This window comes from Ceratina calcarata, unplaced genomic scaffold, assembly GCF_001652005.2.
Source record: "Ceratina calcarata isolate Rehan_Ccalc_2016 unplaced genomic scaffold, ASM165200v1 scaffold449.2, whole genome shotgun sequence".
Taxonomy (NCBI): domain Eukaryota; kingdom Metazoa; phylum Arthropoda; class Insecta; order Hymenoptera; family Apidae; genus Ceratina; species Ceratina calcarata.
Window position 1 is genome coordinate 548,907 of NW_017168819.1, and position 20,019 is coordinate 568,925.

General features: G+C 41.0%; 4 protein-coding genes across 7 annotated transcripts in view; 1 reads left to right on the forward strand and 3 right to left on the reverse strand.

The window, feature by feature from the left end:
• Positions 1-8,028, reverse strand: part of Lmpt (four and a half LIM domains protein limpet) — a 71,451-nt gene extending 63,423 nt beyond the window's left edge. Inside the window, exon 1 of the mRNA XM_018028339.2 lies at positions 7,843-8,028. Coding sequence (XP_017883828.1) covers positions 7,843-7,887 — 45 coding nt within the window. The 5' untranslated portion in view covers positions 7,888-8,028. The remainder of the gene's footprint in view (positions 1-7,842) is intronic.
• On the reverse strand, positions 7,980-9,616 carry LOC108627199 (uncharacterized). Its single transcript, XM_026815467.1, has 3 exons — positions 9,057-9,616; positions 8,498-8,525; positions 7,980-8,061 (listed from the first exon to the last, which is right to left on the reverse strand). Exons 1-3 carry the CDS (start codon positions 9,345-9,347, stop codon positions 8,018-8,020), a joined length of 363 nt encoding a protein of 120 aa, XP_026671268.1. The 5' UTR covers positions 9,348-9,616; the 3' UTR covers positions 7,980-8,017.
• A 208-nt stretch (positions 9,617-9,824) lies between these two features.
• RpIIIC53 (RNA polymerase III subunit C53) lies at positions 9,825-12,068 on the forward strand. The gene is made up of 7 exons (XM_018028395.2): positions 9,825-10,640; positions 10,715-10,838; positions 10,909-11,161; positions 11,232-11,321; positions 11,381-11,493; positions 11,570-11,809; positions 11,881-12,068. Exons 1-7 carry the CDS (start codon positions 10,393-10,395, stop codon positions 11,998-12,000), a joined length of 1,188 nt encoding a protein of 395 aa, XP_017883884.1. The 5' UTR covers positions 9,825-10,392; the 3' UTR covers positions 12,001-12,068.
• A 15-nt stretch (positions 12,069-12,083) lies between these two features.
• Positions 12,084-19,412, reverse strand: Srrm1 (Serine-arginine repetitive matrix 1). 4 transcript variants are annotated; one of them, XM_018028391.2, is made up of 15 exons: positions 19,191-19,412; positions 18,988-19,077; positions 18,789-18,911; positions 17,029-17,199; positions 16,657-16,820; positions 16,392-16,583; positions 15,516-16,325; positions 15,314-15,439; positions 14,707-15,225; positions 14,333-14,558; positions 14,168-14,253; positions 13,855-14,087; positions 13,629-13,778; positions 13,068-13,558; positions 12,084-12,990 (listed from the first exon to the last, which is right to left on the reverse strand). In XM_018028391.2, exons 1-15 carry the CDS (start codon positions 19,200-19,202, stop codon positions 12,778-12,780), a joined length of 3,606 nt encoding a protein of 1,201 aa, XP_017883880.1. In that variant the 5' UTR covers positions 19,203-19,412; the 3' UTR covers positions 12,084-12,777. The 4 variants fall into 4 exon arrangements, with proteins under 4 accessions (XP_017883880.1, XP_017883881.1, XP_017883882.1 ...); XM_018028392.2 differs by having other exon boundaries at positions 14,707-15,222; positions 19,191-19,411; XM_018028393.2 differs by having other exon boundaries at positions 15,046-15,225; positions 19,191-19,410.
• Positions 19,413-20,019: the final 607 nt, after the last annotated feature.

A 20,019-nucleotide genomic window follows, 5' to 3' on the forward strand; every position in this document is an offset into this window, starting at 1 on the left:
CGCTAGTTATTTCCAAAGAGCGGTTCACGCGAGAAATAAAGAGACACGATATCGAATATTTAGCCGCATCATCCGGTTCTAATCGTGACGTCTAAACGCTGCTAGGTTCTGGGAAGCCGTCGGTGTACAATTTTCATGTCGTCGCGGAAACATTATTCGAATGATAGCTGTGGCACGCGAAACGATTACACCGCAGTATGAAAAGGCTTCTGTTCTTTTATCAGTCCGTGGCAGGCTTTTTCTTTCAAGGTATTCCCACGTCCCGAAGCAAAGGACACCCGGACCGAGCCAAAGGCTCATTCTTCTCTGTCCCGACCGGTCGATGATCACCAAAAAAGGGAAACCTAGTAGTCGGATGTAAATCAGGCCGAATGGCCGTTAGCTATGGCACGTGCTCCAATCTGGTCACGAAACACACACCTCAGATCTCGGAGAACTCAGCTGTATTGTTCCATACACATTACACGACCCCGATTTCTCTATTATCGGAGTCCTGGCTAACGCGAGACGCCGAAGGACGGGTGTTGCGTATTTGGCTCGGCCACGGGTAAATTCCTTGCGTCCTCGACACCCACCCGGCCTTGATCGGAAGCCGTATGCACGGTGATCGACGCCATTATCCTGAACTTGGCCCTGCACCCGTGTGTCTCCCCCTCGGTGTTGCGCAAACCCATAAATTAGCTATTACGCGTGAAATTTAACCGGAGCGGAGTCGCGTTTACCAGAAACGGCGCGCCGATTTAAATTGCGGCGGGATGGTTTAGTGGCAGAATGTCGTTCAAAAGTTTTGGAAAGTGCTGTGTACTCTTTCGAATTTAAAATAAAATTTTACGGAGACTATTTGTGATTTATTACCTTGTTACGCCTGTTTAATTTATTTAATGAATCACTATAATTGAATATAACCGTCGCATGCGTCTACGACGACTTCAAAACGAGTGCTAAACGATTTCGTTGCACTTACACAGTCTCTTATTTAATTACCCGGCTGAGAGATTGCCGTAACCCGAACGGCTTCTTATTGTTAGATTCCTAGAAAATCACGAAGAAAACGGATAATTTCGTTCGGTAACCGAGGAGGAAGAACGAACTTTGTTGCCGGAAATTAAAATGAGATATCCACAAAGCAGTGGTTATCAGAATTGGGCTGGTCCAACGCACGGCACGAATCATTCGGAAAGGAATACTCTGGATTTTCGCTATCGGCGGTTGGCGATCGATATTACCAATTTCCCGGAGAACCTCCGACGGAAATCCTTCTAGCAAACGCACCGATTACATCCCACCATGTACATACATACATACATACATACTTCTGTCCCTACTATGTCCTCGCTTGTTTTCTTCGAAGCAAGAGTGTTCCTCAAACATATCTTAGAATTTATTCTTGCTTTAACATTATGTCCGAGTACTTCAAATATCATAAAAACTACGGTTAGTCGAAATGAGATGCAAACGAGGCTTCTCTCAGTTTCATGTTGAAAAGACTGCGTCAAACGAATTTGGCTCGCTTTAATGTTCCAAGATGAAAAACGATAGAGATCTGAAAGAAACCTTCCTAGCCGCATGAAGAAACAATGTAAAACCTCGAGGTCGTGGTGCAATCATTTATTATCAGAATGCGAAAAATTGGATGTGCAGAAAATATGATGAGTGCAGTACAAAAATCTGCAGCTCACCAAAAATGTAATACACATTATTATATGATAGTATATATTCGAAGGGTAAAAGAAATATCAATTTGAGATTCTATTTTTAGTCTGCATAAAAGTCCGCAGTCTATTCATTATCGTTTCCCCCTCTTTCTCTATCTCTCTCTCGGTTTCGACGGGCCGATTCGTCCCGCGAGAATTCCCTAACGATAAGTACATGAGACAAGACTAGAGTAACCTTTCTTCGTAACTTTGCTAGCGAGAAAGATCGAAGGGTGCAGCCTAGATAGGGTCTGAAAGGGCGTGGTTGATTATACCGCGTCTATATACCTCACCGCGAACGACGCGAACGACCTTTTCACGGTTGACACCCTATCTCGAAACTTTCGATCCAATTAATCGCGACCGAAACACGATACTTATTGGAAAACGTTTAGACCCACCTATAGAGTGCATTGTACCGACGAAACCGTTCACAGACTCATCGAGCTGCCCATTTGTTCGACTGCGTTTTTCTCAATTATGTTAAACGGGAAGCCTTATTAATATATACAGATTTTTATGCAAAATAAAACATTTGTAACGTTAAAAAATTAACATACATTTCAATTTTGATGTTCTATATATTCTTGTTTTATATCTGCAGTTTATACCATTAATACTGCGAATGATTCCGATTTAAATTTATTCCTAACTGAAGAAAATGTCAAAAAACTGTATATCAAGGAAACGAGAGCGTTGGGAATAAGACAGAATCGTAGAACGACTCGTTGGACCATGAAATTATAAATGAATCGGACAATCGCCAGTCATCCAATTCCGCTCGGATTCCCACGAGCGAGCAAGAGCAGTTCGCACGCGAAGTTCTCGTTCTTTGCGCACATCAGAATTAGAATACGCGACAATTACATACAAATCACCTAGAGTGACTCATCGATTAAGTTACGATCGAGCTAAGGTTTTCGATAATAATAAGTATGACAGAAATATTATTATCGTTCCAGATTAATCGGAGCACTCGCGAAATCGCGTTGTCGATGCGTAATTATTAATACATCATCGATCACCGATAGGACATCGCAATCACGTACGAATTATACGATTATTAAGTGTTTACCTACCATGTATGAATTTGCTGCGAGTCGGCATCAACTACGCGAGAAATAAATATTCCAACGCGTCAACGAACAAACAATCTAATCGCAGGTGTGACTGTTTTCCATTTCCGTCCGCGCATTTCCAATATATTCCATTAAAATAGTGTGTAAAATTTAGTCTGCCGTTACATTTTGACATGTTTCGTATCTTGTCTATTGTACGACCTCAATCGAAGTTTCACAAGCTTAATGAAACACATGTTTTTTGTATGATCTCGTAGATACCTGTGTCTCTCATACAGGAATGAATAAATTTCAAGTTCTACATATGAAGAATCGCGCTTTTTGCTGTACAACTTTTGAAATATACGTAGGCACAATGTATGCATTGGAATAAATTAACCAGCCGCTCCTGAAGCCACGACACACTCATCCATCTTGTTCTAAACACGCCTCGTGGGATCGTCGGTTCCTCGTTTGTGTGTATAGCCAGGTTAACGTCGGTCCGTTAACATTATGATTCCTGTTTGAATATTAGCCAAGTATCCCGCGGGAGTCACGCGATTCCCGGAGGAGCGCAACTGTCGGCAGACACGCGAGCGTTGCTTCAAACCGGCCTCCGGTTTCCGCAATATCGTCGATTTCTCTTCGAAAAATAGATTTTCACCGAGCCCACGCCTGTTAGGCGGTTTCCTTTGATTCGATCAAAGGCGATGGCGACATTCGGTAGACGTTTGAGGAAAATTAACAAGCGAAACCGTTTAAATCGACGTCTCTCGTTTTAGTCGGAATAAAAAGGTCGACCTCGCCGATTGGCAGACGGAATAGCTGAGGTTGCCGCTTTATTACTAGCAATTACATCGGTGCCCAGTCGATCGTCAGTCACCGTTAATTAAAATCTCGGTTCGATAACGGATACACGTGTAACCACCCACAGAAGTCCTACGTTCGATTCCGCGTCTTCCAGTTAAATCGCTAAGATTCTAATAAGTCAACAATTTCTTCCTGGTTGTCACCTTGGAAATTACCTTGGAAAATTATAACTCGCAAAGATCCCTTGAATTCAATCTAGAATCGACGAACGCGAAGGTACAGCTATATATACTGTCGTTCAAAAGTTTTAAGCCACTTTTCGGTGCTTCTATCAAAAAGTGTGATGGACATACCAAGGAGTCTCGTGTAGTGAATATTTCTATCTATTCTAAAATTGCAGTGAATTATTAAATAAACTACATAATCGTAATCAGATAAGGAATTATCTAATAAATGTTCATCTGTGCATTCATACTTTTAAAATGTCTCGCTCGGTTATACAATACGTCATCAGGCTTATGAACGGGGGTGTACCCTTTTCGTATCGTTTCGTAGCATTTAAGGAGATGAAGACATAAATTATCGGTGGGAAAAACGTGGCACAGCAATTACATGCGTCACGCATGTTACTATAATAATTGATATCGAATCCTTGATCGACGGATTCCCGTTAGCACGAAATAATTGAGACTGCGCTTTGAAAGGCAACGAGATCACTTGTCCTGCCGACGCAATGATCGAACTCAATGATTCTTCGGCTAGGTACTCGACACACCATGAGTTACCATGTTGGTCGTCCCAGAACTCGTTTAACCATAAATGAAAGCACGAGGCTCAACATTGGCACGATTCTTGGGATCACCTGCTCCGTCTCATCACCATCCCTCTCTTTCTCTCTCTCTCTCTCTCTCTCTCATTAGCCGATCTTTCGAAACCTAATCGGATTTATATGTACGTCGATCAGAATTCGTACCCAAAGATGGCAGACATCGTTACTAGCTCTTTTATTGGGCAACCTGTTCGAACATCCTTGGATCCTTTAAATTCTGAGTCGCTCCATTAAGTCTCGAGACAGATTTGAGCACGACAATGAAACATACAATTAGCTCATCGCTGAGCCGCGCAAGAAACAATTGCACGAGTTACCCTACTTTCGCTGGCACACGCGGCGGAAGTCATGAGGTCGCATAATCCGCGATTTCTTTTTAACAAACTGAAACGATATGATCAGTCTCGATGTGGATTAATAACAAAAGATAATCACAAGACGAATCATAAAAAACGCGAGAAGCAGAATTGACGTACACACTTTGTTCCGGTCTCGCAGTATAATCGGCGCCGGTTTACGACTTGTTCCAGCAAATGATAATAATTGACCTAATTGCGGCAAATGTACCGTTCGCTTAAATACGTCGTACGATTCGCGATTCGCTGCCGTTTGCGAAACAAGATTAATAGCGGGCTGTCTGAGGGAAACCAATGATCGATCGTCGCGTTTTATCACGGCGATTTCGCAAGCTAACAATAGGCCTGGATTTTTAACCGGGCGTCACCGGTCAAGTACGAAAATTACAAGTTGCCCGAGCCGAGTTAAAAACGATGAGCGTAAATTCGAACGACGCGATCTTCCTGGCTGTAACTCGCTCGAAACCGGCGATTTTAGATTTCAGACACGTAAATCGAACGCAACGCGATCGCAAGCGCGCGGCCGACCGCGGCTGCGTGAAAGTCATTCGCGGGTAACGCGAAACTGAGGTTCGATCGAAAAAATTGCGGGACAGGAAAAAAGAAAGAGTCGGGGCGAATAGGTTCCTGTTGCTTTCACTCGGGCTTCGCGATAGAGCGTAGCCGCGGCACACGCGACTGGTTTATCGCATCTTAATAACGCGAGACCTTGCCTCAACCATCGGTCAGACGTCTGCTACGCGAAATTTCAAGCTAGAGATACGGACGTGGCAAAATATTAGCTTTAATGTTTAAGAGGATCCTCGAAATCGCGCGTGACCGCTCGCAGAGATTTAACCAGTGAGTCAACAGGCGAATTTTTTTCACTGATTACCGTCCCGACGAGATAAAACGTTGCTTACGCAACGTGAGCACGTCGCGAGAACAGTAATGATCTCGGGCGAACACTATCGTTTGCATCGTAATAAATTGCCCTTACTCGGGCCAACGAATCGATTAAGTGTCCCGAGAGGCTGCTTATTATTCGGTGAGAGAAACGGCGGGTAAAAACCGCGAGAAATCGCGAGGCGATCGCGTTACGAGATTGCACGGCATCCGTCAACGCTATTTATATCGGTTACACCAACTTCCTCTCTAAGGGTAACGTTATCGTCCGACCGGCCAGCGTAAACAGCATTTCGGAGTCTTCTGCTACGAACCAGACATGGATTTATGCCTACCGTTTTCTTCACTTAAGTCGCGAATCCTTTGCTTCGCGATCGATAATTAACCAAGGATGATTAAACTGATTGAAACTTGAATTTACATGATACGATTTTACGAGCATTGCACGGTATTCAATTAGAAAATACGTTAGAGAAGGTACTATTTCTAAGAGTGGAGGCAACTCGAAGGGTTGAAATCGACGCTGGCGTGTCGGCCAGCTGGAATCAAACTCGACGCTCGATGGAGTCACGTTGCCATAGGCTGGTATAGATATAGGTATCGCGTTACCTCGGTGCACCGGCCTCGGTGTTAAGACACCTAATTGCACGTTATGTTCGACGCGCACGTACGCGCACAGCGAACCTCTTACCGAATGGTAATGCTCTCTCGGTGACCACCTTGGCCAGACAGGAAACTGGGTGAACCCGGCCCCCTCGTATTTGTGGCATGAAGATTAGACTGTACGCGCGTTTCCCTTGTCTCTCGACTCTCTCCCGGTTCTCTTCTTTTATGTTCGAGTTTCCACGGATATACATCGGGAACCAGAACGTTTAATTAAACAGTATTTGATTTGGAAAGTACGAATAGGTACAACTGACTGCGCGATGGAAGTAAAGAATGAAAATGCAAGAAGCAACCGGTTAATAAAACGGTGAAAGAATTCATGTAGCGTCGCGCACTTCCTCTTGCATCTGATCGCAAATAATTTTAAACAAAATGCAACACGAATGTATGCCTGCACAGGAAAACGTTGCGCTTCTACCGACCGTTCTGTGAAAAAGAGTGACACGCGAGGTTGCACAGTATAAATCTAGACGCGATCGATGTCCTCTTGGTAACCACCACCGAGGATATAGTCTTGGACGGAACTTGAGGCCTAATTCGAAAAAATTGCGGATGACCAAAGGTGCATTCAATAATATAGGAAAATCGTAAGCGACTGGCTGTTCCAATTTAATCGATACTAATGTTCGCTGAAAAAAAAAAAACATTTTCCCAAGGACGAGCCGCATTGCGGAAAGAGAACAGAAGTGTATCATGATAGAGCACGTTAAATCAATCACGCCACGACCCTTATTTTTTATTCTGATAACGAGCTTACGTATGATAACGGACAGTTTCTAAAGAATGTTTTTCTTTCTTCTTGTTTCTAATGCGTATTATGGACACATCTACGGTATTTAATGCGTGTCAGAGGTATGGTTGAACATACGTAAAGAGACATCGAGAAATGATCGTCGGCTTCTATGAGAAGTAACGACCCCATTCAAGGGCGGCGTGTGTACATAAGTACTGTGTTACGCGGGCCAAGGTCGACCCGATTACGTGTATACTTGTACACATGTCAAATGATGCTTTTTACGTGATCATCGCCGACTCGGTTTACTCCGACCGGCGATAACCTCGTAAATCGAGACGCATTTGGAGCGAATCGCGTTGCTCCTTTTCGCGTTTTACTTTTCACAAAGTCATGCGTGTCACAAAGTATGTAACCACCTACCTATCGTGTTACGTCTCTCGCGTCTGGTCGATTTTCGTTTTTTCTCAAGAGATTTTATCACGGTTTAAATCCGTTTTTATCAGCATATGGTTGAAGTCAATCAGATGTAAATAAATGTAGGCCTATCGCAAGCGCGTTGCGCTAACGCGAAGTCAAATTTGCAGACTTAATATGCGAAACTGTCGGTAAGACTTTAAGTGTGTGGCGGCCTATTAACGTTCGCCTCGTACGAAAGCATGCAACGTTATTCAGATTTTAATTGGCGACAATACTTGATTATCGAGGAATGCCGCGCGGCGTTAAACATACGTATTTGCATAAGTCTACTACATGTTTGAGAAATGATAATTCACAGAGACATTTGAATGAATAAACCATGCTGTCTCACCTTGGCGTCGAAGGCATCGCTGGGTACCCGCTGCAAGCCGTTCATCGTCGGTCCTCTCACGCTTCCCGGTACCCGAAATTCCGGAAATCTCACTCAATCGAACCACAAGTTTTGTAATCGTACAAACAAACGTCGACACCCGCGAACGCGAGTCAGAACTTCAAACTCGGAGTTACTAGAAGCTGTCTTGAGGCATCCTCCTCCACGTGCGCGCAACAACTGAAACACATTTACGCGTTTTTCTTTTCGAACACTCGAACGAGTTGTCTTTTTCCACCTCGGCCCGAACAAACGTGAACGAAGGGGACGGGACAAGGAGTTGACGAAACTCAAAAATGATCGTTATGCGAAAAAGACATTACGTTGCGAATCGAATTTAAAACAAGATTATTTGCAATCTTACCGGACGCTCGAACTCGGCTGCGAATGAGAAACAACTGCGAGGCATCGAGTGGAACGAGTCACGCGAATAACAAAATACTAACAACAATGATTTCTTGGTTAACCAAGGTCAGGTCGCGATCTCCGCGAATACGCACGAATTCAAGACTTGAATAGGAACTGATTGTCGATTCCGATGATCGAGTCCATGTACGACGTTCCGTCAACAACGAGGGGAGATTAGCGTGCTCCGTTCCGTGCAGAAAACACGCACCGTTTGATGAAGAAGCACACTTCGCGGCCTGCGATAAGAGATTTGAAAACTCGTCGACTGGGAGCACACCGTGGCTGGCGCTTGCGCTCCGACATTTCGCTCGTCGCGAGTCGACGTATAACTACGCCACTACACCCCGAAACACGTGGTATGCGAACGCCACCCCTCGTGGCACGCCGAGAAGTTTTGAATATTTACGGAGGGCGTGAAAGGCGATTCCGCGCGTATCCGTAAAATGTATCAATAGCGAGACGATCTGAAAACAAGCAAGCTCGTATTGCAGAAGTGCACGTACATGTTTCTGTCGTAATCCGGTCGCGGAATGTCGCTCCCGTGGATAAATTTTCATCCGTTCGACCGAGTGGATACTAGAAAGAACGAAAGATACCGCGAGCACAGGTACCGCGAAGGCGGGCTACTCGAAAACTCGGCGTGTTCCACGACCGGAGGGAGAGGGAAACAGGTTTCGGAGCCGCGGTTGACCGGTTGTCGCCTTTTAAATCGATCATCTGTCTAGGTGGGATAGAAACTGTTGCCCGTATTCGAAACGAATACCTACAGAAAGCTCGGAACTGGCTGAAAAGTGTTGATCAGCCGTGTAACCGGCAATCCGTCGAGGTGGACGAATTAAAAGAAAGGTGAACGTGTCCGCGTCTGGGCGACGGTTTCGCGACACCGTGGAGGAAGGAGGATACGCTGCACTCGCGATTGGAGAAACGATACGTAGCGGATAGACCAGGCAGGCACATGGCAGGCATGTCCCTGCCGCAGGATTATACGTAGCAACCGGCGTTCGGGCGCTCCGCGTTGAGACTGCCGGCGCGGCTAAAAAACCATACGATGACCTCATCACGCAGAGTCTGTTCTCCTGCCCGTGTCACTACTACTAACCATCGTAAAAACATCTTAACCATCCGCCTCCTCCTGAAGGTTACTGCTCGCGTTATCACTTATCTAGAGCATACTGTCAGGACTCCTGGACGCAGGAATCTAAGCTAAAAAAAATTGCGATTCTTATCATACCTAAAACGATTCCCCACGCACTAGCATGTGCACATGAGACGTTAGAATAATATACATGTAGTGATGAATGTGCATCAATAATAATGTTATATCTTTCTGAATGGTCTATTCATATATTTCTAGGAAATGGGAATTTGCAATATGAGAATTTTTCTTCGTGTCGAACAAAGTGACAAAAAATTCAGACTCTGAGATAAACTGGAAGGTAGCAAGCTATTTTGACTATGATTTTAATTCGAACTTTAATTAAGATCCATTTGCATTGCAATTGAATTCGAATAATGTTACACGAATTATTCTATTCTATCTTATATCATTGTGTCATTACGTGCTCGGGATTTGAAATCTAAGGCTTAGTTCGAAGTTCAAGATATTTAACTGAATAAATACACAATGATAAGTGTGCGTAAATAAACGATATAAATATTATAATCAAAGGTTTACTACTATAGAATGGAAGAAACAACACGGGTACAAGAAGTACGAGTACGGACAGTATATAGACACAGCAGTACTAGCAGTAGTAGTGGCAGTAGTGTGGTTGGTGTGGAGCATGGAACGACATGTGCGATCGGCATGCAGTAGCTAGCGTTTGTATTATGAATTTAAAACAATCGCAGATTGTACTGGAGAACACAATTAATGACATTTATTATTATAATGTATCTATCTACTGACATTTGTGTTTCTTAATGAAAACAAATTTTATTATTAGAGAACTCGTGATTATTGTGCGTATTGAAGGTTACGTGTGACGTATGTACTGTGCGGAGGATTCCTTTTGTAATATTATCGCATTGAGAATATATGAATGAAGATGTTTATCGACATTTGATTCTTATCGTCAATGAAATTGTAATAAACCATTAATAATGGCATCTGGCAAGCCAGGCAATTCGAGCAATTCGGTACCGTCGAACGTTCGAATTAAAACAGAATCTGGCACATCTATGCCTGTGCCTTTAACGAGCATTAAAACGGAGCCTGGCTTATCAAGTACAACTAGATTAACTTCGTTTCGTTTGCCAAGGGATTTAACATTAGGAGGTAGCATAAAGACTGAGAAATCTAAGAAAGTATATATTCCAAATTTAAATGCTCAGAGGACAAAGAAGAAGGAGTGAGTTAATTTAACAAGACAAATTACTCTCATTGAGATAATGAACTGATCGAATAATACTGAATATCTTTTAGAGAATCAGTACAAAATGATCCTACAAAATCGACCAGAGGCAGAGATCACAAGGGGCATGGTAGAGGCAGTACAGATAGAGGACGTGACAGAGGTCGTGGAAGAGGTTCTAGCAACTTAATTCAAGTATGTTAACACTGTAGCTTTTAAACAATTCAATTGTTGAGAAACATATTGTCCATAACTATACTTGTAGTCTAGTGGTATCTGGTCTACTGGAATCACAGCAACAACAGGGAAAAAAAGTAGCAGTGGATTCAGAGATACTGATAGAGATAGTAGAAGTAGTCAAACACATCTGGAAAGACCAAAATTAGACTTGAATCGCAGTATTAACAAAGCTGAAGAAGAAGAAAAAATAAAACTGCTATTAAAAGATGACTTTCTCGATGATGGAGAACCTATGAATATTGAAAATAGTCCTGTTATATTGCCAATGATCAAGGAAGGTTTGTACTACTAGATGAATTGTGTGGGGATGTGTTCTAATAGAAAAAATACATTATAAATTTATTATAGCAAAGTTATGTAAAGAAGCTAAAGTAAAAGTTGAGGAAGATGAAACGGAGGAGGTTGACAAAAAGCCTATTATTTTGGAAAATGGAGAAGGTATGTATGATTTTTGCATTATTAGTAATATTTTATAATAATCGATAATCGTATTTCAGCAATGTCACCAAGAAAGGAACCTAAAGTGAAAATATCGAAAACAGATACAGATGAAGTAGATGATATTCCAAAAATAGCCGAAAACAAGACTAATTCTTATATTTTAATGCAGGTAAGATCTAACGTTATCCTCTGCTAAACACAATATGTATGCCTAGCAAGAAATAGATTAATAAGTGAAATAATAGTTTCCAGATTGTTTGCCAGGTTTAGTCAGCAGTGCAGATGATGCTAGACCAACTCGATCAAATGCTACAAATTGCGAAAAAGAGAATTATAATAAATCTAAACTGGAATTATGTACCTTAAACAGCCTAAAATCTGGCATTTTAGGTAAATTACAGATCTTGAAATCAGGCAAAGCACGCTTATTGTTGGGTGAAAATAATCTAACAATCGATGTTGGTTCGCATCTTAGTTTTCGACAGGTACTTAAAGTGATGTACTTAAAGTGATTGAGTACTGGCGAATTTTACAATTGTAATAATTTACATTACAGGATCTTATAGCGGCGAAAGTAGATACTGAAAAGTTAACTGGTGATCTCGTTAATCTCGGGCCTGTGAACAGTACACTTATATGTTCGCCAGATTGGGAATCAATGCTGGCCAAGCTGTAAATATATTTGTAGTTTTATTGTGTATTTAATATTATGGAGAATACATGATTGTGATGATTTATACATTATTTAAAATACAGATGTTTGTTTTTTTTGAAAATCATGTATTTTCAATACTACAGTATACGTGAAAGTTACATCACGTACAAAGTTAGTAGCAGTTCATAAATCGAAATAAATTTACAATGATTGTTGATTAAAGTCCATTACATAATTTATATACGAATCTCGTAACAAGAGGGTGTGATAATTCCTTATAAATACTCAATACGTCTCTTCAAGACTGGTTAAAATGATTAATTGAAAAATCATTTTTACACAGCTTTGATTTACGTAAATCTTATAGTCCAATAAAATAAATGTTAATTAAATCATGAACGTATAAACTACAAAGATAGTATGTCTACCTTTTATTTTCGGTTGTGTCAACTTTGGGAAATATAAAAATCATATACTGAAGTGATACGAGAAATTATTGCTTCTATTGTGATAACAAACACTATTTTTACCTACTAAATAAAAAAAAAGCAACTATTGTATTCAACTCTGTAACTTCAGTGTTTAAAGTTTAGTTCATAAAAATTACATTGTTTTGCCTAGAGGACGATTTTTTTTTAATATAGCAGACTTATTTTACACAAGTAGTGTGACATGATAAAATCCTACTTATCGCATAATAACAAAGAGAAACGTATTCATGATACATTTAGGGCAAGTGCCTTGAAATACAGAGGTACACACACGTTACACACCCTCGTTAGTTAGACACACGAATTCTTAATCACTCCTCTCTATACTGTGACCTTTTTTCATTGACTTCAATGCCTTTTCTCGGAGTTTCTTCTCAAGTTCTTCCGTATTACCCTCACTTACATCTGACTCATCGGAATCGGCAACTTTCTTCTTTTTATGCTTCCTGTGTTTTTTATGTTTTTTGTGTTTCTTGTGCTTTTTATCCTTCTTCTTTTTCTTTTCTTCTATTTCACTTTCCTGGGAAGAAAAGATTACGAATAGTAAATAGTTCAATAAACAATTATTTACAAAATTCTATAAAAAAGAATAATCACCTCTGATTCGCTGGTGCTAGTCTTAGTCTTCTTTTTACGTTTTTTCTTTACCTTTTCTTCGTCTGAACTATCTTCTGCTTTCCTTTTCTTCTTTGCTTCTTTTTCTCCAATTTCTTCGTCATCTGTACTTGAATCTCGCTTAGATTTCTTTAGTCGTACTTTTCCTTCATCTTCGCTTGTAGAATCTTTCCTTGACTTTCTGTTTCTTGATTTTTCGTCCTCCGAAGAACTGTCTCTTCGTTTTCGCGTTTTTTTCGGTTCTTCATCTGAACTTGAATCTTTTTTGGGCTTGCGTACTTTGGACCTATCTTCTTCAACTTTGCCTCTTTTCACTTTTTGATCTTCGTCTCCGGAAGAAGAGTCTTTCCTAGCTCTCTTTGATTTTTTTATTTCTTCTTCCATCTCTTTCTTCGATCGTTTGCGAGATTCATTTTCATTCACTTCCCGTTTCCTGTTGTCTTTTCTCTCCTTGTTACGTTCATCTAGTAAGTCTGGAAAAATTATTACAATGAAAATAAATTAGAATCAATATTAAGCTACATGGAAAATAAGCAAAATTACCTCCTCGATTTGAGAATTTTTTGTTCTTTTCCACGTGCTTTCTTTCTTCTTCGGAATCTGAGCTGGAATCTCCTTTGTCCGATTTATCTTCATCCGTAGAGGTTTTCCTGGATTTTCTTGACTTCTCTAATTTCCTGGGCCGCTTCTTCCCTGAATTGTCAATATATATATGTACGCTTGTAAATATTTGTTAATCAAAGTTTATGTCTGTCCAGCTTTTTTATACCTTCGCTTTCACTGTCATTTGAATCCGTAGAACCATCACGCTTTTCCCGTTTTAACTTCTTTATCACTTCCACTGGTTTCTTCAAAACTACTGGCTCTGATGACTTCTGGCCAGACTTCTTTTCTTCGGATGTTGTCTTAAATAATTTCATAGATTTGTCGTCCTTTTTCAATGGGAAGGTATCCGAGGAAAAACTGGATTCTTCTTTCGGTGATCCTTCCTTATTGTCTTCTCTGGAAGCAAATATGTAAAAGAACACTTGAACACTATTCGATGTATTGATTAATTCATTAAAAATATTATATGAACTTACTTTGATGGTTGTTTAACTTTAATCGCAGCTATAATGTCTTCAGTCTTCTTAAATGGTGATGGTGTTCGTGACAAACTCTTCGAAAACTGTAACAAATTACACAAACATAATATAGTATAAAAATGAAATATATTTGGAGTAAATATATGTGTCTAATGAACGTACTCTGTGCCTAGTCACAGGAAGGATAACAGGTTGAAGTTTCTTAGGAGAAACGCTGGGATCTGGTTTCTTGATATTCACAGGTTCAGCTTTCTTGACGTCTTTTTCGGGTCGCTTAATGGGTTCCTCTTTTACAGGCTTTTCCTTCTCCTTGCGTTTGTCGTCCACGTGATCGCGCTCCCTCTCACGTTCTCGCTTCTCTTGAGATGACTTCCGCTCAAGTGACTTCCTGCACAAAGACAATAACAAGCGTTCTTAGAAAATGCAAGAGCATCCATTAACTGCTAAGCAGGAAACACAACATAGCTGACTTTACGCTCCGACAATCGTAAGTGTCTGTAACAAAACATGAAAGTATGAGATAATCGTTTACTCACCTGGTCACTTCATCCTCATTGCTAGAGGAACTACTTTCGCTACTTTCCGAGCTACTTGACTTAGACCTTCCGTTTCGCAATTCTTTTCGCGATCCCGTATCAGCCGATCTTTTAACTTTTTCCTCCACCTTCTTCTCCTTAATCTTCTCTTTAGCATCTCTTGAACGATCGGGAGATCGTTTGGCATCTCTCGAACGATCCACCGATGACCTTTGATCTTTAGATCTAGATCTACGATCCCTAGATCTCGATCTATCTCTTCGATCTCTATCCCTCCTGTCCCTGTCTCTGGAACGATCCCGCCTACTCGATCGGTCGCGAGAGGAAGATCTATCGTACCTGGTGGATCGATCCCGTCCATCTGGCGAACGACGTCTGCTGTCACGGCGATCTGGAGATCGACGTCGGTCTCTTCTCTCCGATGATCTGCGTCTTCGATCAAGCGACCTTCTTCGGCGCCTATCCCCGGGACTAGGCGATCTGCGACGGTATCTTGCCGGACTTCTACGAGGGGGGCTTCTATGACAATTGCAAGAAGCTTATCGATATTAATCATGTTTATTTATTTAAGATCAAGCTTTATTAGTAATGTAATGAAATACCTCACCTTCGCCTGCTAGGTGCTCTACGCACAGATGGTGGCCGCATGCTGCGACTTCCACTGTATCTGTCCAATCTTTCCCTTTCTCGCTCCCGTTCTCTTCTTCTTTCCCTCTCCCTGTCGATTGATCTCCTAAATAAAAATTAATTCAATGGTTAGATCATTGTAACAAATACGAATCTCTGTAATGGAAAATATTTATACATACCTTCTATTCCTATCTCGAGATCGATCACGTGATCTGTCACGGGATCTATCTCGTGATCTATCTCGCGATCTATCCCTGTCCTTGGACCGTGCCCTGTCTTTTCTCGGCGTAGGACTTCTTCGTTTTGGAACAGATTTCCTCTCTCGACTCGAGTCACTGTCACTGCCGCTATCATCTTTGTTTGTCTTTCTATATGACCTCTTTGCTTGCACTCCGTCCTTTTTCTTTCTAATCTCGAAATCATTCTTATCTTTCGCTCCTTTATCTTCCTCTGATTCGGAGCTACTGCTTGTACTTGCATCTCGTTTCCTGTTGGAATCGAGATTATCCTTTCTCTTATCGGGCGACTTTGAACGAGACTTTGACGACCTTGAATCGCTGGAGTCGGACCTCGATTTTCTAGACTTACTTCTGTCATTGCTTTTCGATCTCGATTTTTTAGATCGTGAACGAGATCGTGAACACGATCTTGGCGACTTAGACTTCGTACGTCTCGATTTTGAGCGATCCTGCGACCTAGACTTGGATCTTCTTGATTTTGATCTAGATCTGGATCTTCTTGTTCTTGACTTGGAACGAGAACGTCTTGTCTTAGGTGCGGGTGATCGAGAACGACGGGTTTTCGAATCACGGCTCGGTGATTTCGATCTAGATTTCTTCGTTCGACTCACGGGTGATTTCGATCTAGATCTAGACTTCTTCGTTTTTTCCAGTGACTCGGGAGATGGCGTACGATTATTATTTTTCTTCTTTCCATCAGCTATGCTCATTAATTTAGCTTGCAATCGAGATATTGCAACTGCGGCTTCCCTGTTCAAACACCTTAATAAATAATCTTGGAGAGTTTATCATCAATAGTAAAATATAAATACTTACGGTTTTGTTTTGACAGGCATAAGGGGTATAGCATTCTCGGGTTGAGGTGAATCTTCTCGTTCGACTTTAACTTCAGGCATATCTTTTCCGTTGTCTTTAACTGAATTTTTGCTCGGTGATCTCGAAGAAGATCGTCGTTTACGACTCGATCTGTCACGGTCTCTGTGTCGATCTCTCGATCGACTTCTTTTTCTGCAAGCAGAATTATACGTATATAAAATACGCATACATAACCGAAATGAAAATGATAGACTTAAAAAATTACCTTTCTCTATCGCGATCTCTACTTCGATCTCTGCGACGTTCCTTCGATGAACCACGCTCCTTTTCTTCCTTTTTTATCTTGTTTTCTGCTTCATCTTTCTCCTTCTCTCTTTCCTTTTCCTTTTCTTTCTCTGCCAAGGATGCTTGAAGCTTCTCCTGTTCTTCCTGAATTGATATATCGTAACTTAGAGCGTAATAATATACTGTTTAAATTAATCGAAAATCTAAGCTCAATTGCATGCATTGAAAACATTCATTGAACTGAACATTTCACTGAATGTCAAAATCTAGTTATTCAATTGTTTTACGATTATTGGATTAGTTCATACAACTTTATAAACAAAAAATAACAATGTAAGAAATCGGTAATTACCAAACGTTTTTTAATCTGATCTTTTTTTTGTTGCAGGAAAGCCTCTGGAATGCCCGTTACACTTTCCTGAGCGGAGACCAGGAGGTCCCATAATTCACCCATGAAAGATCGGGCATTCCTTCCATTCAGGAAACCTGTGAGGTTGATCTGCATTTTTCGGGGATCGGGAAACTGTAAAATATACAGTAGTTCTTTTATTCTTCTGTGCACGTAATTTTGAGTAATAGTGTTGAGTTATATGGAATTGTATAAAAAAAATCGAAATCTTAACATCCATCATGATACTAACTGCTTTTCCCCCTCGAAAAAGCAGATATATTTTTTAGATTTTTAATTTACCTTACCATCCAATAATTGCTCATTTCACGTATGCAACTAGTATACAAAATACGCTAGGAAAGAAAACATACTCATCGATAAACGCACAAGTAGCACCAGATACCATTTTGATACCTTCTCAATTAATTAATATCGCTAACGTAGACGCTGAAATAGGAAACTTAGAAGTACGAATTGAAAATGTTAGTTGAAAAAGAAAGGATTAATTTTGGAATAGAAGGAACACCGTTCCACCAACCTGTGTCGCTGACAAAGTGTGTCAAATCGAGTAGAGATACCACCGGGCATCGTCCATGAGTCAATCGAGTCTGTGATTGACAGCATGTCTGGAGAATCATTAACTGGTGAACAGACCTGCACGATGTAAGGATCCTCGATTCCTCGGGATGTTGTTCGGAGCCGTTGAAGACGGAGCAACCTGCTTCCCGGTGAGCCAGTTGCAGCGATGTCTGCGTAACAAGAAGGCATCGAGGATGGCGGCATGTGGATTCCCTCTTGTTTCGGCATGAACAGCACCAGTCGATCGTCAGAGAATGTTGTGCAGATGATTGAAAGCGTCATCGCTTTCGAAGTTGCAGTTTCGGCGTGCAACCGCCTCGAACAAGGCAGCCACTGGACGAAGGAACAGCAGACGGAACGGCTAACAGACGACGTAGTTACAGCATCGCAGACATCTGCAGCACGGGGTTGAGCAGCTCCGAACAAAGACGAGACGAGCAGGAACACCGCGATGTAGCGAGATTATCGCGATTTCGCCAGTTCTCCGGTGTTGATGAATCGATGTTGGATGAGCTGCTGAGGTTGAAGTTTCAGCAGTGTTCTAAGATGACGTTGACATACCAGCTGGCTGGGATCAGCTAGCGTTGACGGCTGATAGAAAGGCGGCCAATCGGATGCAGAGAGGAGCACATCCGAATGCCATTTGGACAATAGGGTTGAGCCCCACCAACGGTCTCTACTTATACTAACGGGGAATTCAAACATATGTGATAAAAAATTGATTTCACATGTAACAGTGTTGCAGGATCAGCTACATCAGTTTTTTCTTTTGTTGATATGGGATATAGCTTGGATGGGACACTCATAAGATCAGTAAAAATAGGAAACCATGGGATATACAGGATGAATGATGTTTATCAAAATTTAAGAAAAAAAAAGAAAAAACAATGAGGCAAGTATAATTATCTATGGTTTCTGCCTCCTTGCTTTTAAACTCCAAAGTCAGCACATTGTGCAGATTTTGGATGATAGCATTTGTAACTGGTACAAGACATTGTGCTGAAATAATGTGTATTTATCGATTTTCCTATGATGAGGGGAAAAAGCCAAGTGAACGTTCTTCATATTCCATATTATTAATTTAAATTTTATCTCTTAAAACTAAATTTCTAATTAAATCGATAGTGTACGAAATTACTCACCTTTTCCTCCAGTTGATTATACACAAATTCTACCACTACGTCGTCTTCCATCCCTAAGATCTGGGTGATCTTCGTAGTAATCCATGGCTTGATAACATCCAGTTTAACTTTACTCATATCCACCTAACAATGAAACAGCTCGCAGTGAATATCAAAGTAGAGAGCAATTATATAAAAGAAATAACAAAAGAATGTCTACCTTCTGTGTAAGGGAATCGCCAAACTTCATTTGTTTAAGAAGCTTTTTCTCCTTGTCGCTAAACCTCGTGTCCTGCGACGCGGTGGTGCCCTGTAATTTATTATTGGAAAATAAAAAATCCAGAATAGAAGGCAACAATTTGAGACAAATAAAGTCGCTCGGAGCAATATTATTTTAAGCTTTAATTAAATTTCTCAACTTACCGTGTACATCATCTTGAGAAGGTGTAAAAAGCGAAAGCTGCACGATGTTAACTAATGATGCTTCAATTCGTTTCTCCAGCAATGAGTCAAGAAACAGCGAGCCCAGAAAAGACGCTGCGATATAATTGCGTCTTTTCTGATTCGCAAATTGATATATAATCTTATATACACAAATATCGAACGTTAGAACGAATAGTACGTGAACGCGGACGCTCCAAACACGCACAATAGATCAATCCGCCAACATGGTGGCCGTTTCGTTAAAACAGGAAGTTGAAGTTGCTTAGCAATTTGCAGTGCTACCACAACAACTAGTAAACCGTACCAACATTTTCGCGCCAACCGCGCCGTTCCCGCGGATGATGGCATACGAGGTGCCGTGGCAATAAGATCAAGATCAAGAAGATTCTTTTAAAGATTTACGCAATCCGGAGAGTCACGATGATGCACTAAAAGGTACTTTATGTTTTATTAGTAATTACTTGTTCCGATTGCTTGATCGCGAAAAGCAAAAGATTGGCAAAAAGTTTGAATAAGGATTGATGTTCTTTTCGCGGAGCCTTTTTGTGCATTCCTAAATAGAAAACCGGTTCGAAGAGAATACATGTGTGCTTTTTCAATATGTATATGTATATGCGACTTATTTTTTTCCGGTTATTCATACTACCTGCTTACGTGTCGCTTTTAGTACCGTTAGCTACTAGAAATAGATTTCGAGGTATACTATACATTTGTACCTGTTTCTCGTTCTTCGAAATCCATTGGAAAAAGCAGACACGTTTGCGTTTGGGAAGGGGGATGGTGGATTAGAGTTTGATCATTCATTTAA